The 18,105-nt window shown below is 42.9% G+C and overlaps 1 protein-coding gene across 1 annotated transcript in view; it reads right to left on the reverse strand.

Annotated features, from left to right (window-relative positions):
- LOC105568493 (transmembrane and TPR repeat-containing protein CG4341) overlaps window positions 1–18,105 on the reverse strand; it is a 255,869-nt gene that overhangs the window by 114,858 nt on the left and 122,906 nt on the right. Inside the window, exon 2 of the mRNA XM_012024205.1 lies at window positions 1,784–2,024. Within this exon, the coding sequence (XP_011879595.1) occupies window positions 1,784–2,024 (241 nt within the window). The remainder of the gene's footprint in view (window positions 1–1,783; window positions 2,025–18,105) is intronic.

Below are 18,105 nucleotides of genomic sequence, written 5' to 3' on the forward strand. Positions count from 1 at the left end.
CTGCCTGCGTTGAAATTAAAATCTTGCGATTCGTTGCCGCACGCGTTGCCGCAGTTCAGCGCGTTTATGGAGTCTTAACTTAAGCCTATTCCTGGCGGAATCTCCTCATTTTCCCGCGTCGCGTTTCTCTGTTGTTTCACATCTACACGGCGAATCACGTGAAAACTGCCAATTTGAGAGTATCCTTAAGTATCGTAGCACATGTTACCGCCAACGAATATCTCAGTTACGCGGAAAATTAGACCACTTTCAGTTTAATATCGCATATAATACGGTTCGAGCGAGAACATCTCCATAAACGAGTTATTCCCGGAAACGGCAGCTCGCGGAAAAGCTACCTGCGTCGTGTTACATCGAGGAACAAACCTAATCCTGCTAGAATCTGTTCATTCTCTCTCTCTCTCGGGCACCAATAATTTCGCTGTATTCGTTTAATTATTAAAAAAATCTTTTTCGAAAACTTTTTGCTGAAAACTTCTGGTTCGCTCCTAATTGGCACGAAACTTTATTGGCGCTGTGTACGCACCAAATTGATCAACAACATATTTTTACATAATTTAATAAAAGTATAATTAAGTTCGATGCACTTTAGGGAGCGCATCAGCCGAGCCTTGTTTAAATTAGCATACGCGTAATTAAATTTGATTTAAATTGATATAACTGTTATAATTGAATTTGATGTAATTTATTGCACGTGTAATTAAGTTGTACTTCACGTGACTTTTCAGAACGTCATTAAAACGCGCCGAAGTTAAATACTCGCAAAGTTAAACACAACGAAAGAGGTGATGTAAAATTAAAGTCTCATTAGGATGATAGGACCTCGTCGCGGCTCTTTTGACCCTCCGACGTATCCGGAAGTTCTATTTGAGATGTTCGCGTGTTACGCCGAATCGCCATTACAGTTCCCTTTCACGACCGCCCCATCGCCCCTTCCGGAATAACAGGAATCCCGAGCTAACTAAAACGAAGTGACGTCGTAAAATTAAAACCGCGCGGCAGGCTTATGGCAAAGTTAAACGGGCTCTCCCTCGTTATTTGAATTCTGCCGCCGACAATTCTCTGAGGATGTGCTCCGGCGCGTAGATAAAATAAGAAGGATCCCTTCGGTGGCTTTATTTCGGTTATAAAGCGAATCTAGGATTACTTCATAATTAGATGGATTCATAACGCGACTTTTAGCTGCGAAGCGAATTACGTTTCCTCCCAATTTTCCCCGACAAAACCGTGCAAATAAACGTCTTCTAGCAAGGACTGCGGTATAATCGATGAAAGAAGAATCAAGTTTATAAGCAGACGCCTTCTTGATTAATTGTCACTTACTTTGATGGCAGACAATTCACGTAAAATAAAGACAAAAGCAGTGGAGGTAAAATTTGTTCACGATTGGCTCCTCTTTGTTGGGTGTTGACGAGTTTCAAATAGACTCCGGACTTTACGTCAATTCTTCCTGACACGCTGATCTTTATACCGAAAGAGGCATACAGCACGGGTGTTAACGATAGTATTTCGGTATCGGACGGACGTTTAGGATTTTATTTCTGACAGCCACTGTATCGCTGAATATTATCAAAACTCCCGTATGATATGCGCTCTACAGGTGTCACCGTTAGCTCCTTTCTATCGCCTTGGCATAAAATCCATACGCTATTTGTCACGACACAATCGTTTCCCTGTTTGACGCGATCAAAATTGTCTAATTCCGTCCGCGGTGCGACGCGGCGTTGCAACGTCGCGTAATAAAATTCAAGATAATATCTTGGAGAAAAGGGGGATCGCTCACCTTCCTGGCGACCTTGACCACGAGAACGGTGCAGGCGGCGTGTAACGCTACGTTTACCAGATGGTAGCCCCAGGGCTCGAGGCCGCCCAGAAAATGATTCAGACGAAAGGTGGCCACGCAGAGCGGTCGATAGCTGCCGTGCGAGCCACGTTCCGTCAGCGGTGTTCCCCAGAAGTCATTCTCGAACAACCGGTACCAAGGCGTGCTCGCCAGCAGGTCAGGGTTCGTCAGGATGGCTCTCCTGCAGCAAAGAAATAACAGTCGATTATACTACTGGTGCCGTAGACCATAAAAATCATGTTATACTCGTACAGCAAGAATTTTATTTATATATTTGCCGGGTCGATTTAATTACGACTATAAATTATAATTTGATAAATTATTACATAACTAAGTATGAAATCATTAAATTATAGTAAAACCGTAATAATTAAAGGTGCATTATTGTTAAATATTAAAATATAATGCAATGATGAAAACTCGCGAGACCTGAATAGAATCTCCGTTTGAATTGGTGCGAATGATAATCCGGTTTGCGGACGCAAAAAAGTGAACTGGTTATGGAAATAGGAAAAATTGGCAAAATTGTTTTTTAGCGCGTTGCAATTCGCCGTGTAACTTAATCAGTGCATTGTAATAATGTAATCCGTATTAGGTTACCGGTGCGAGCCGTGTTAAAAACTGCGAGACAGCTATTATTATACCTAACGCAATTCGAGCCGCGGTTAAAAATAAAATAAGCCGTTTCTCTCTCAATTTGCCTATTTTTCCCGGCCATGCCGTGCAATTTAATACGGGACTTGCAACATTTCGGTCAGTTCATCGCGTTAACCGCATCAACCGAGGTTCTCGGGCCGAATGCCAACGACAAATCATTCGGGGTGGCATTTAATAAACCATTTTTATCTCGCGTCCATGAATTAATTACTTGGTTCGCGGACACACCATCTCATGTATGCGTGTATTAGTTGGCGGAAACAATTTTCGCCGCCCGTTATCGATCGTTCGTTTCCTATCAGCGTGTAAATATCAATGCATCGACGTATTCAGACCTTGTTTGAGTGTTTTGTTGTCGGGGAATAAAATTGAAAATTAATAAAGGGCATTATTTTTTTGATAGAATATTTAATAAAATAGCTATTACGTTAGATAACATTTTAATACGAACCGTTACTTCCGGCAGGGTGGGGGGGTTGAAAAAATAAATTGGAAAGCACGCGCGCGGAGATTGCAAGCTATAAATTTTTAAGTTACATATTAATATATTCCACACGTCGTTGCGCGAAGAAATCAAGTAACAGAGAAGTAAAAAATTCTTCAATGTGCTTTATCGAATCTTAAAAGCACGGACTTGCGGGTCACGAAATAAGTGTGGGTCAACGACAATGCAATTAGTTAAAATTGCCGTTTATATAGGGTACTCGTTATTATCGCCTACTTCGCCGGTGCGGCGAAGCAATCGTACGTGAGGATCACTTACACAAGTCGCCGTGTGCTAGCCTACGAAAACGGTTACGACGGCGATAGCGCTGCAGTGAAACGGCCTTATCGCCCGGCCTTATATCGTCGGTCGCACACTCACGTGTACATACGTACGTATATTTCCACGTGTAAGAACTGCAAAGTGTATTTCGAGCACTTCATGAATCTAAGAGCCATTGGTCGTTCTCGGGGGTTGGTGGTGGAACGACAACGACGTGGCCGCGCACGAGGATCGCAATGGTGCCGTTTGCCTAGCGCACTTTTGTCTCTTTATCGCGGCCTTAAATGCAGAAGCTATCGGTAGAGTGCTCTTCGAGATTATTCAATAATTCAGAAACGCCCATTTCTCATTAACGGTTCTCGTGAGTTGAATAAGTATGGATTTGGCACACGGAATGAGCGCATAGCGGTGTAAGCGAGAAAAAATGCGTGTAAGTGAAAAGGAGAGGGAGAGAGAGAGAGAGAGAAGAAAAATTTCAACGAAACGTGAGCACGTAAAAGTAATTTGTTCGAAGGCAGTAATACAAAGATCATGCTTTACATAGTGTAAAAGCAGGAGCCGTTTATCGGTGAAATTATTCGAGAGATTGCAACTTTTCGCAGTAATTTAGGTGTTTTACAATGCGAATATATATTTCACGGACTGATAAAAATATCTGATCGATTGAGAATATCCGATCGGCAGTTATTGAGTGTAAGTATATTTTATGAGACGACGATTATTCGCATGATGCGAACTGCGTTTTCGTGATTACACTTTTAATTAAAGCTGTGAGTAAACGTTGCGACAAAAAGAGCGCAATATAAGGAGATAATACTAAAATATCTTCTACAAAAATGTTGTGATAATTTTATATAATAGAAGTAAAATATCTTTTAAATGCGAAATCTTTTCAAGATTAATTTGTGGACTCAAAGTAAAATCATGGAAGACGATAGACGCAAAGAAAGCCCGCAATTACGATCGCGCTTTTATATTAAAGAATTCTTTCTTGACTCCGTGAAAGGACATAATTGAACCCTTACACGGCTAAATCCGTTTCTTCCCGCAGAGAAAGGAAGGAGATTACCACAACGACGATGTACAAGTGTCGCTTTCGTAAAATGAATAAAGCTAAACGATAACGTTTTACGCGGCTAAGTCTATTTATACTTCAAAGTCGCGCCGGAGAAAACGCTCCCGCTTACCTCGAAATCATTTCAATTGCCTCTTGGCGTCCTTTCGTTCCTGAAGAGATTTCGCGAAATTATACACGCGATACGTTCAATAATCCGTTATTTTCGCCGCCGCTTTCATCCAATTAACGCGGTCCTGCTGGACGCGCTGTAAAAAGATTTATAAGAAGCGCGCCATCGCGCTCGTTACGGCTCGTCGAACTTTTTCTTCCTCGGATCGCATAGACGATCCCTCGCCTCGGGCGAGGAAGGCGTTCTAATCGACGACCGATCAATATTCATGGGTATCGATGAACTCGATGTTTCGGTTCGTCTACGGATTCCGATACCAAAGGCTACACTCTAGATTGCATCGTCGAGTTGGCTTCGTCAATTTTGCGTCGCGTAATTTTCAGCACGATAGCTTAACGAGCGGCACGTCATTCAATACTATTCTTTTCGCTTCGAATATTATTTACGGTACACTTTTAAATTATATTACACCGGCGGCTTCTGATTTAATAAGCTGCCCGCGACGGCATCTCCGGAAGATGACAACTATTAACTTTTATAAACTTTGTATAGACACTTAGAAATACAACGTCATCTTCCATTAACAGATTTAATATTTTATTGTTGTACTGGATAAGTCTAACAATTTTTCAACGACTTTTTATTGTTTGTAAAATAGTATTTTTTTTTATCCGAGTGTATGAAATTCCGCGATCAAAGAATTCTCTCGCCTCTGTAAGAAATCGTACTCGATTCAATATTTTGTGTATTATCTCGCGCTTTCAACTTGGAAGCAGCCAACAAATTATGCTCGAGGCGACGAGAGATTCAACGCGCGACGATGCGAGATGTATGCGAATACGAGCATCGTTTGAAGAAACAATTATCGCCCATTGTTATTGCAAGGAAGAAGTAATTTCAAGTTAGCTATAGCGCTTTGATTTTTGGACATACAGATTTCGTGTGTAAATATCTGTCTTGCCGGTTAACCGAGCATCGATAGCGAATCGCGAGGATTCTACGATCGCGCGATATCGCCCGCTAATTATTCACAGAGAGCGATCGCGGTTTCTTCCCGTACTTTTCGCGAGCGCGTATCAAGGATAAAGGATCGTCTACAACAGATGAAGTAAGCCTGGCGTAAGTAAGAGTAGGAGTAAAGCAATGAATCATTTCCATTTCTTACTCCTACTTCAGCTCTGACGCTTACTCTCGGCGAATATATTAGAGCGCAGTTCGACCAGTGCTATAAATATTTCAAAAAATTATGCCTGTACTTTAGCTTTTACACTAATTGTAAGTAAAGGTTGTGGTTTTGTTACTTCTTACTGCTTACTTCCAATGTACACGGTCCTTAACGCGATATGCGGAGCAGCGCGGGCTGCTAACCCGTTCGACTGTCGCCGTGTGAATGATTTCGTACAATGAGAATGGACTGTTTTCGACCGACGTGTTTACGGCGCTACGTCATGTCTCGGAACCGACGCTCGGCGTTCGACGTCCGAAATTCCAAGATCAATAATCGACGAAATTTTTAACACCGAGCACATTTTTTAATTCGTAATTTTTTACTTAGTACGATATTAATTCGACTGAAGTAATTTGCAGACATAATTTGCAATAAGTAAAGAAATTTACACGCAAGTGTCACGCCATGCATGTTAGATATTGTATTCTGCATTTCAATTTTACCCGTTAGAATTCGTTTGAAGTTTTCTATAATATTTAATCACAATCGGAGACAATACAATTAACAAAATTACGCCACATTATCGAAACGCGATGTGATGGAGTTTAATGAATACAAATTATCGAAATGGAGTTTCTAATTATCGCAACTAAATTACCCGAATTTAAATATTTAAGCATTATAGCTTACAAATATATATACATGTACACACACACACATATACATAACATATTTCCTTTATTAATCCGCGAGTAAATTTCGCGCCGCGTTTGCACGGAAATTTCCGCAGAATTCGGGACGTCGCATAAAACGAGTGACACCAAATTACTTTCTTGTTAGTCGCTTCTGCACAATTCCCGCCGTTTCCCCGAATAATTTGTTATGCCGGAATGAGTTTGTCCGTAAAGCTGTGCCCGTCCTCGGGCGCGAGTAATCGAGATTGCGCGTCCTCGATGCTTTTTCGCTCGCGGAGCTTCCGGCCTCCCATTCGTTCGCCGCCCCGTACCGGCTGGCTTGTGTGTAATGAAAATTTGTAAAATCTCCCGACGGAAAGGCACGAACGACGGCCCCGGGCAGGGGGGGGGGGGGAAAGGGGGCGAGAGGAGGGTGCCATCAATTAATCCCCATTCATGCCGATTGCAGCATTCTGAAAATTCACGTCGAATTCGCCTCGTTTAGGAGTTATTTTTCTGACGCGGCGCTTCCCGATTTTCCGCCTCGTCTGAATCAAGGGGCGCCCAAGTAAGTCGGCTCCTCTCCACCTACACGTCCGCGCAATTCAATTCACGCGGGCAATCTCCGTCGCGGACCCTGAATTTTGACGTGACAGCCTGACGGAGTGACGCACGCGGGAGGGCGAACGGATGGGACAGAAATTTTGGAATGTTCCTATTGAAATGGGAGGAGAAAAATGGGAAGGGACATTTATGTGATTTAGTAGAGTTAAACAAGATCCCCTAAAGATAAAATCAAACGACAAACGCGCGGGAACGCCTTGTAGGTCCGAGCACATCTTATTATGTGAATTCATATACCGTTTTTTTTTCCATCTGTCTGGTGCGCCGATTTCTTTTCGGACATAACACAGTTTCGTTAGATGGAATACTGTCGTCAGCAAATTCACGCGTTAATCGATGGACGATCTCTAATAATTTTTTTTATTTAAATGCTAAAGTTAGCATCCAATACCATACCCGCCTCTCCGTACCGCAAAGGAACCTTATTGCGAAAAATATTACCTCCGCCAGGATTCGAACCTGGGACCTCCCTCAATCCGTGACGGGCGTCGTAACCAACTCGACATTATGTAATTTATGTCATTCGTATTATGTCCCCCTGATATAATAATTGTGGAATTCACGAAAGGTAGTATACTAAATATATTTTTGTACAATCAAAAATTTTGAATGTCATTTATATCTACCTTCTACCTCTGTCAACCCGCGCTGCCGTTTATATGACTTTCATTGATTCTTCATCCCCTTTATAAGATTTGCGAGACGACGTGGCGAAGTTAATTCATCGTACGCCGGCGCGAAACGGGAAAATCGAAATTTAATCTCGATAATGAACGCCGCGCGAGACGGTGCGTGTGATGCGAGCGTGGATTCGCGAGATGTATTAGACGATTTTGGGAGATCGATCTCAGATACGCACACGCGCGCACGCACACATTCTATTGTCACGTGCACCCTCAGAAAGGATTTCTGTTGCCGAGACAAAAGATATTCTTGCCGCATTTATATTCCTCGCAACCTCATTTAGTATAACACTAAGACAATATCAAAATAAAATCACTAATTCTTATCCTCCTCTATCGAATTAAAAAAAATTTACTTACTATATATTGAGACAAGAGTAACTTATATAAATCTAAGTTTATATATTTATAAATAAAAATGTCAAATTTCAAGTAAATCTGTGCATTATATTAAGTAAATTAATTTAAATCATTACATTTTCTGCATTCAACTAAAGATTTTATGAGATAGAGAATACTATTTATTAAATGAAATCATTGTTTTTGTTAAATAAGAAATCCAATTTTCTTCGCTGTAAAACTTTTTATCTTAGTAAACATTTTATAGAATTAAAGTAAAATTAAAAACATTTTTAATTACCTACTGTTTTACATTTAATAAATACTTAAATTAAAGAAATGCATGCTTTAATTTGTTTATTATTTTATAAATTGAAGTTAATAAGCTATTAGGAGCCACCTAATAAATAATTTTCTTGAGTAAAGTAATATTTTTTGGATTAAGATATTTTTTTTATCAGCGTACTAACATTTTATTCCAGATTTTAGAATTTTTCATTTAAGATTAAAATCAATGGAGAAAGCGCTGACCAAAAAATCTTGTACACTAATGCCCAGTGGGCATTGCCTTATCTTATTATCTAATTTTATCTTATTTATCTTGTTTTATCTTATTTTATCTTTATAATGCCCCAGCAAGGCTTAATGCCCAAAAAATGCCTAGTAATGCCCAGTAATGCCGCGAATCTGTACACCACAATGCCCTCGGCGGTCTCCCCTTCGATAAAAATATTCCTTTCTCTGTAATAAATCTGACTGGCGCTATATCGATCCTATTTTATGATACGTTCAAGTGTAATGGCATTGGATCCGGAAATTCTTTCTATGGGTGTGGGGATATTCGCGTGTGGCACAAAATGCCAAAAATTACTTCTTCGAAATCCGCGACAAATAAAGACGCCGTACAACAGAAATGCGGGCGTGTATAACAGAATATTTGTAGAAAGTTATATACAATTTCTATACGTGTGTATAAATTGTTGTACATAACTTTCTACACATACACCGCTGTGCGTGATGTTAATGAAGCTCAGGTGCACGAAAGAACACAGCATTTCATAAAGTTAACTTTTGCGCGAAACACATAATTCGAGCGCCCGCTCTCTTTACACTTGAGACTCATTTTTTTGGCGAACGCTCGTGAATTTTTAGCAGACCGAGTTTAAATCGCAAATTATTGTTACATCCCTGTCAAGAGTAGCGAGAGGGGGAGGGGGGGGGATAATTATAAGACTCGACACTGACATTTGCTCGCTTTTATTACGCGGGGGAGACGCCGAAAAACCAGCAACGTTATGCTTACACAGGCGAGTTTCGCGGAGCGAATAGCTACGCTTTACGCAAAAAAGGGACGGAAAGGGGAAACGATCTTCTTTCTAAAAGGCAGAAAACGTCACCGAAATGTCTCGTCCTGATAATCCACCGAAAAAACGACGCGGCGTCGTGGCGTGTTCTCCACGTGTCGCGTATGACAAATGTAAACGTTCGCGGGTCGACGAAGCCATTAGGGAGGCGAGTGTATTCTTGTTGACGCACGCTCACCCAGACGCGCGCGCGCATAAAGCACGCGTATACACATTCGCGCACTTATGACAACGTGCGCGTGACGTTAATGAAGCTCGTCCTGGGACTCGCCAAGAAATGGCGCGACGTCACGTAAATGGATTCGGAAGCGGAATGGGTATACCTTTGCGTTCTTTCGGCTCTTTTCGTCCTCCCGTTCCCGCGGTCGACTCACTTAATACTCGTCCGACCCCTTTAAGCCTCATCGACTTACCAAGACGACGCCGATTCAATTTTCTGCCCTCCTTCCCGTGGAGGGCGCGGGCCGAATCGGAAAGCGCTTAACGACCGCGCGGTCAAATTAGAATTATTGGGCACCCTCGGGCGCGCAGAAATGAATTAATAAATTACGGGGCAGGTGCTTCTTCTCCTTTCCCCATCCCCCCCCCCCCTCTCTCTCTCTCTCTCTTTCTTTCTCTCTTACTTCTCGGTGCCCCGTAAATATAGATACCCCTTGTGCGGCCGCGATATTAAAATCGACCGATGATTAATCTCCGTCCGTGGTTTCGTCCGGTTCGCATACAGTATCGGCTTTATGAAGCTTTAGGGTAGTGCAAGTGCGACGGGGAAGAAGGTATATAGGAGGGAAAGTATGCGACAGAGTATGTGTGGGAGCAGAAACGAAGTAGGAGAACGAAAAGAGAGTGGATGTCCTATCGATTACATCTAGCTTCTACGGCGAGTCGATGTAGAAGCACGAGAATGGCAGGGTAAAACGCGGTGTTGATCGAGTACGCGGTTATTGCATTAGATTTAACGATGACATTACGTGACGTATCTCTTACGTACACTGTTATCCCCGTTATTGTCTTTTCCTTGCGTTCAGATTTTTACCCCGTTGTCGACCGCAATGCAAAATATTCCCGACGTGTATTTTCAAGATTTAACTAACGATTTTTCTCGACTCGTACCTTCATTTCTGTCTCTCTTTTCGCATAACAGGTCTCGCCGCAAAATTTCTCTTCCGGGGGGGGGGGGAGGGGAATCCGAAAGGGATATAAAATCTATTTTGGTTTTCGCGGAGTTAAAAAGCATGTTCGCGCGTCGTTTCCGAGATCGTAAAAGTGTACAAGGCGGAATATTATCCGGTGTATTATCGAATCCGACACGGCAAAGTCGGAAAATGCGATATTGCTACGGAAATTGTTGAGAAAGGCAGCGATGGCCACTGCCGACCAATCAGCAGTTAATATCACGACTTTGATGACAACGGCAGGAGGAAGTGCGTCGGTCAGGAAATTAAGAAGGAAACAAAAGTAGGGCGGAGAAATGAAGAGATAGAGATCCTTGTTTCATAACCCCCGCGGATGGTGTAACGGTTATTATGCGATTTCACGTCCCTATCTTTTTACATTACGACGGGCGGTGAGAAAATCGGTTATGCGCCATCGCGCGAAACCGTGGTATTATCACAAATGGAAATTTTTTGCAACGTGGTGAAAACCTCTCCCGGCCCGCGCGATCTCATAAACTTCTGACCCGCGATCATTTCCATTTTCCCGGCTAGGGCGCGCATTTCGATTCGCTCGAATGAGACTCGTTAATCCGCCGATAAATAAAAATTCGTGTCGATTAAGCGAACCGCGGTGGAAGCGGGACGACGCTCGTTCGCTCGTTAAAAGCTTTAAACGGTCGACTCGTTAGATAAATCTGTGTTAATTTAAGGAACGAAATTACTTCTTTTTTAGAGTGTATTTTCATTGTATTTCGATACGATAGATTTCCGTTTCCCTCGAATATCTCGCGTTTCGAATCGCGGGTATTGGTTTCCCTTACAGCGTAAAAAATTTAGACGCGTTTTCAGCTTTGTATTAGTCTCCATTCCCCCCCTCCGCCCCGTCGACTGACGCGGGTATCTCACATTCGTGTCGAATTTATAATCGCTGTCTAAAGTGCGCCCGTGATTTTTTTTCTTGTCACGCGATATTACGGGGGCCACTCGCCGCAGGTGAAACGCGTCACCGGAGTACTAAGTTCAGTTAACGTTTTACAGCTTCTGCACATTGACCTGCGACTCGATATTTGACAAGCCTCGGATTTCACAGCAAAACAGCAATGACTTTTACTCGGGACGTAGGAAAAGCTGCGAATCGTCGAATCGATCGTACCAACTTTAAATAACTTTCGCGATCATTCTCAAGATCCGATTACTAGCGCGTAGAAATTCAATTTTAATCCACGGAGAAGTTTTATTTCTTATTCCGCAAGAAAATAGAAGGCATTCCTATTTTATGGAAAAACTGGAGAATACAAGTTCTACCTGTCATCTTACAAGGAATAAAGTTTCTCTCGTGTACTGCTCATAATCTTCTAAGATTACGCATTGCAGAAATTGGTGCGAGAAAGCAGTAATTTGGAGAATCTTTTATAACGCCCACATCACAAAATTAAAAGAACGGTAGAAAGCACATGTTCTTCGCGTTGCGTATCTTAAGTAATATATTTAATAAATAACATACCTATGCTAATTCGATTACTAATTGTGGGCCCCAAAATGGGTTGCTGTCATTTTTTTCCCCAGAGTAGTATATTAAAATGTAATCTAACACATAAAGTTGGGAGGAAAAGGAGACGAGAGAGGAACATCAAAGTCATATCGCGGGAACATGTCGTTACATCCAAAGTTGATTGCTGCGATAACTTACGTTATCGTCTTCACGCAGAAATATGTTCGATACGACCGTGATCGAGTTTCGTAGCGCGATTCCTTATTGCGCGATAAGGTCTCGCGCCACTATCGCGACTGATAGAAATTCACACCGATGAACGCGATGCGATACGACGCCGCTTCTTCGGCGAGAGCTATACGATCCCAGGGGATGATGCGGCGCGTGGCAATTTGCAGGTTATCCCCTCCCTCTCGCTCCCACTTCCTTGCTCCCTTATTCAAGGTTCTGTAAACGTCTCGCTAACCATCGACTTCTTGTTCTTGCCCTGTTTCTCAACAAAGATCTTGCAATTAACGGAGGTATGTGCAAAAACATAGGAACGCGTACAATAAAAAGATTAATGAGTACAAATTTGTCGAGTTTCGGAAAGAAAACTCTGAGGAATGTAGAAGGCATTATATGAAAAATTAATAGCGAGAATTGATAATTCAATTAGACTAAAATAATGATAAGTATCAAAGATATCAACAACTTGGACAATCGATATTTTCAACTGACTTGAAAATACATAGGACGATATCTATATTCGTGCTACGTATCGCATTTCCTACTTGCTTCCGAGTACAATGGCATTAGCGATTCGCGTTTCGTTTTCACAGAAATAGAACGGGGCAGTGAAATAACTAATATTTCCTTTAAAAATAGCTCTGTGCATCTCCGTCTCAAAGATCTGTATAGAAATCGATAGACGGAGAACAGACGAGAGGAGAAAAGGCACTGATGTTACCGTGGAGGGAAAGACAGAGAGGTGGAAAATGAGGGGAAGCCGGGAGGGATGTGGTGGAATGTGTGTGTGTGTGTGCGGAGTGAAGAAGGATAAGGAGAGGGGAAGGAGCGCATAGCTCGACGACGCTACATTATGTCAGGCATTTCCCGGAAGATAGTCTCGGGAGCGAGAACCGCGAAGATGTCGGTAAGAGGTGAGGGAGAGATGAGGGCGAGAGCGCGGGAGGGCGGGGGCGCGGAGGTGGCCAAATAAATACCTGACTAAATCGTCCGGAAAACTCATTCCATCCCTCGGGCGTCTCTTACGGGGGGGGGGGGAGGGCATACCTTCAGCCGCAGCGCCCATCGACGGGCGAACGACGCGCCCGAATGAGCCCCGTGCCCGTTCTGCTCCGCGATTTTCCTCGTGCGATTTCGCGACCGGATTCGGCGCAGGGTGCGGGGAATCACGCCCCGGCGAGAGAAACGGCGCGAGACGAGCGTTGAAAATACTGGAACGTTATCGGAGCCCGGGATTCCCTCACGGTGTCATCCGTTCGTCCCGTGGCATTAACGCTTCCTGCCGGATTTCAATCGACGTCGCGTACGTTATGTCTTACTTAAACGGGGACGATCTCGGAGGCATCGTGAGATCGTCGGCAATTTTTTTTTTCGATTAATCGCTTTTCCTTCGTGCGCTTATTGACGACATTTTTTCTCTAAAAAGAGGTTGCTCTCCCGAGTCGAAATTTTGGTACTATTTTGACGCTTTTAAGGATAATTTACACCTACATAAATCAGCAATGACCTACTTTGATGACATTATATTTTTTTACTCCTCCCTTGAATCTTGAATTGTAAAAATTTACTTTAGCACCTACTTAAAAGGACCTACCTTTAATGCTAAATTGGTAAAAGTAAAAATTTCCAACACCATCAGTTTTAAAGTAGGAGTAGATTTTGTACTTGCAGTTCGACCTCTTTTACTGTCTTAGGTTCTACCGTATAATAGAATTAAAGGTTCGACATAGGGCCAAAATTTCGACTCGGGCTAACGTTTTCTTTTTAGTTATTCAAAATGTTACTTGAAATTTTTTTTAGCCATTAATCCTTCGCCGTGCGATCGTTAAAGGAAACATGCCTCTTGTTTAGGAGGGAAAATGTTGCCTTCTTTGCTCGGGCGTTGGCCCGAAGGCACCGTTATGAGTAGAATACGATACATGGTCGATAACGATGCATTATTAGCGACGGTTAAGTAAAGTCATTACGTAGATTAAGATTACAAAACGTGAAAAATGTATCTCTAAGGAGAAATCACTGTGTCGCGGGGATTAACGACAATGTTTGTTTATCACACTTCGGTATTACTAATCGATAGCGTAACGTTATTGAATTTTGGTTTGAACAGCCGCAACGATATCGTAATAGTATGGTGTTAATTAAGATCCCAATCTCGTCGGACATTTATCAACGATAAACGATCGTGGGTTCGTCAAAATTATTCGTGTAGATTTTCGACACGAGCAACACAATAACAGTCTCTCTCTCTCTCTCTCCTCCCTCTCTCCCCCCCCTCTCTCTCTCTCTCTCTCTCTTGATTCGGAATTGTATCCGGTAATAGAAATTCAGCGCCGCGGCTCTGTTATACACCGGCTGTAATCGATTTCAGGAAAGCAATTTGGGTTAAGTCGCGCCGTCGAAACAGATGCGGCAAAGTGTCGCACCCGCAAATGGCACGTGGCCCGGGGAGGGGCCGCAATAATTATTAAGCAAAGCGGATCGATTAATCTCGTCAAATCGCCTTGAAGACTCATTTTACTTTTGGATTACGCCGCGATACTTTGCCCCACCCCCTCCCCCTGCTCCCTCCCTCTGGTAATTACGCCGGTGTGACTTCCGTCCGGGTTTCGTCACGTAAAAGAGTTATCAGGAGCACCACCGACGGTGGCCGCAGATATAACGAGGCGGTGAGAAGTGGCCTTACCGGCGTGTGCACACATCGATAATCTATCAGCGCTCCCTATATGTATGCATAGCACGATAATGAGATTTTAATACGCGCTATTAATAGCTAGAAGAAAATTTAATATCGCGCGGCACGCGATATTATACACTAAATACAAAACCAAAGACTGACCTACAAGAAACGGATTTTTCCACACTTGTGAATTACACGACACACTTTTCCGTGCGTCGTTCACTGCTTTGAGGTGTCTCACCCTTACGATAAAAAAAAGACTCCCCCAAAAATTAAATCGCACCGTAAGAACGTAACGTCGCGATGTGTTACATTCGGTTTGAAATTAAAACGCGCGCGAGGGCGATCGTTCCGTCTAAATGCTCGTTTCGCCGTCCCTCTCTTTCTCTCGTTCCCTTTCGCTTTTGTGTGCTCTAGTTCATGCGATCGAGCGGGGAAACCAGCGCGCCGGCTATTATTCGCTATGCATCGCCGGGCACGATAAGATCCACGGGCTTTCGTGTACTCTCGGAACAACGAGCGAGTTATCCAATCTCCCGGAAGCGGCTCTTTCGAATTGATCATGGGAAATGTATACCGCAGTCGTATATCGGGAACGCGACGTATCGAGCGCGACGATAAATATTTTGTCCGCCGGCAGTTTAGAGCACGCCGCGAGCCAAATCGGAAGACGCGGGCGCGCACGCTCTCGTTCAGATGAGATCCCCATGATGTACGATCCACGGTGTGGCGGTTCTGCAAGTACATAAGCAGCCGATTTGTATCCCTCCCGAGGATTTCGCAACAGCAATTTAATCCGACCGCGATTACTTGTTAATATTAGATGTTAAATGAATGCCGAATAATTTACGGCGGAATTAAATTGTTAGTGGATTACGTAATTCCATCGAATATTAATTGACGACGGAATTATGATTAGAATCCTTCGGTTGTACATAGTACTTTACTTAAATGAGGTTCAAGTGGAACTTTTAAATCTCCCGGTTTCAGTGAAACCAGTTAAACTTGCGTCGCAACTTTCGTACGGATTACGGATTACAGATTACGGCCTTTACGAATTATGTTTCGTTAATCCTGAGGTACGCAAGTAAAAACAAGTCTTTTCTCGACAAGAAATTAATATACCAATTGTCAGGCGCTAATAATTTCTTTCAAAAGTCACTAATACCAAATTTTAATTAAATCGAGGATCGTCCATACACGCGGACAGAATTTTCTTTTAAGAATTATCCTGAAAGTCATGTAATCGCGGGACAACGCGGCATTTCGCAGAATTTTATGAGAGTTGACTGAAACGTTCAACTGGATTGTATACTAATGACACCACCTCTTTAATATATATTTTATATTTATTCACCCTTCATCCGGTTTAATTTTAATTTTAATTATTAATATCATCTTTTTGTGTTTTTTTGGAGCCTATTTATCTTTATACTTATATTTGAGTTTTTCGAAATTTTACTAGTAAAACGTATGGTAAAATTTCCCATATTTAAATTGGTAAATGTATGGTAAATTTTCCAAGTTGCTTAAAATGCCATGCTGTCCTATTCATCTTTATATTTATATTTATGAGAGTTTCTTTACCAGTAAAACGTACGGTAAAATTTCCCATATTTAAATCTGGTAAATGTATGGTAAATTTCCCAAGTCGTTCAAAATGCCATGCTGTTATATTTATCTTCATATTTATATTTATGAGAGTTTTTTGAAAGTTTTTTGAAATTTTACTGGCAAAACGTATGGTAAAATTTCCCATGAAGTTTCTCAAAATGCCACGCTGTCCCAGGATTTTCAGGGTTTTCAGGGAAATTTTAAGAGAACATTTTCTCCGCGTAAAAAATATACATTGAAAAAGTATCATCTATAATTCCACCCGATAATATCTCTGGATAAAGCTGATCGCGGCACGTCTGAGTCATGCTGTATTCTCCAATGCCGGCCATTCGTTTCAGCATCGACGCGTCGTTTGTCGCGGCGTCGTAAGAAACCGCCTCACAAATCCGCGGACGCTGGACCGCCCTTACAAGCTCCGTCCCTTTTAGTCGGCTCGCAGCGTCAAATTTTTTTCCCCCGCGCATAAAATATACCGGGAATCCGTTTCACACGGGAGCGAGCGTGAAAATCGGCGGGCGTAAATCGAGGAAAGGCCGTACTCTCGGGCGAGAGGGGGACGCGAGGCTCTTCTCGCGTAGAGCTGCGCGGAGATTCGGGTGCGAGGGAGAGAGAGAGAGAGCATACAACCCTCGTTCCTCCGCACGCCGCAGGACTCGAGGACGTCGTAATAGAAACCCCTGACAGAGGTCAATCTCCTAACGGTCGATCCCGGCGAAGCCAATCCACCCACCATCCATCGATCACCGTCCCCAATCCGGGCGCGCGGGGTGCGATCTATACGTATTCCATTTGCGAATAACCTACCCGTGCCGCACGGCACGAAGTCGTCCGCCTCTCCTTTCTGCGCTTTTGCATACCGTCCGCCCGATTCTCCGCTTCGCTCGATCTCTCGCTCCCGAAGCCTCGTCGTCCCGTTGTGTCCCGGCTCGCCGCGTCCATCATTATTCGAATTTCGAGACACGCCCGGGGTTTCGGTCGTCCCGCGTACAAATGTCTTCCTCCCGCCGATACATCCGCAACGTATCCCCGTTGCAATTTCACGGAACGTATGAAGTGATACCGTTTCCTAAATTTCATTTGAGTTTCAATTTTACATTTCACGAGGCGAAATTAAATCTCAAAAGTGACGGGATCTCCTCTTCCTTCCTTGCCAAATCTGTTGTTAATAATAAATATTTGCCAACTGCGGCAACAGTTAACATATTGATTGCCATGCGCGCAGAAAAAGGTTTGTTTGAATTTTGACCTTACTAGACTTTTACATTTCTTTACCTTAATCAAAATCTTATTTCATTGAGACTGGAATTTCTAAGAGAATTCATATCTATTTCTTCAAATCTAGCAAATGTTTTAGTAGAAACATAGTATAACTAGTCAGTCCGTCATTTGTTTCGTCGATCCTTTCCGCGCATCCGACATTGTTCTGGGCAGACCAATGAGAGAAAAGTTGTGTGTGTGGTAGTGTAGCTTTGATACACTACGACACATACAACTACAGTACGTACACACACACATACCGCTGGATTGCTGACCAAAATAATGGCGGAATATTTCGTGACCGGAACCGCAAAGATCGAAGGAGTCGACAGAGAGTGGATCTACTAGTTATACTATGGCAAAAGTAAATAAATG

Source organism: Vollenhovia emeryi, unplaced genomic scaffold (assembly GCF_000949405.1).
Source record: "Vollenhovia emeryi isolate VEMERY1.0 unplaced genomic scaffold, V.emery_V1.0 DF939129.1, whole genome shotgun sequence".
NCBI lineage: Eukaryota > Metazoa > Arthropoda > Insecta > Hymenoptera > Formicidae > Vollenhovia > Vollenhovia emeryi.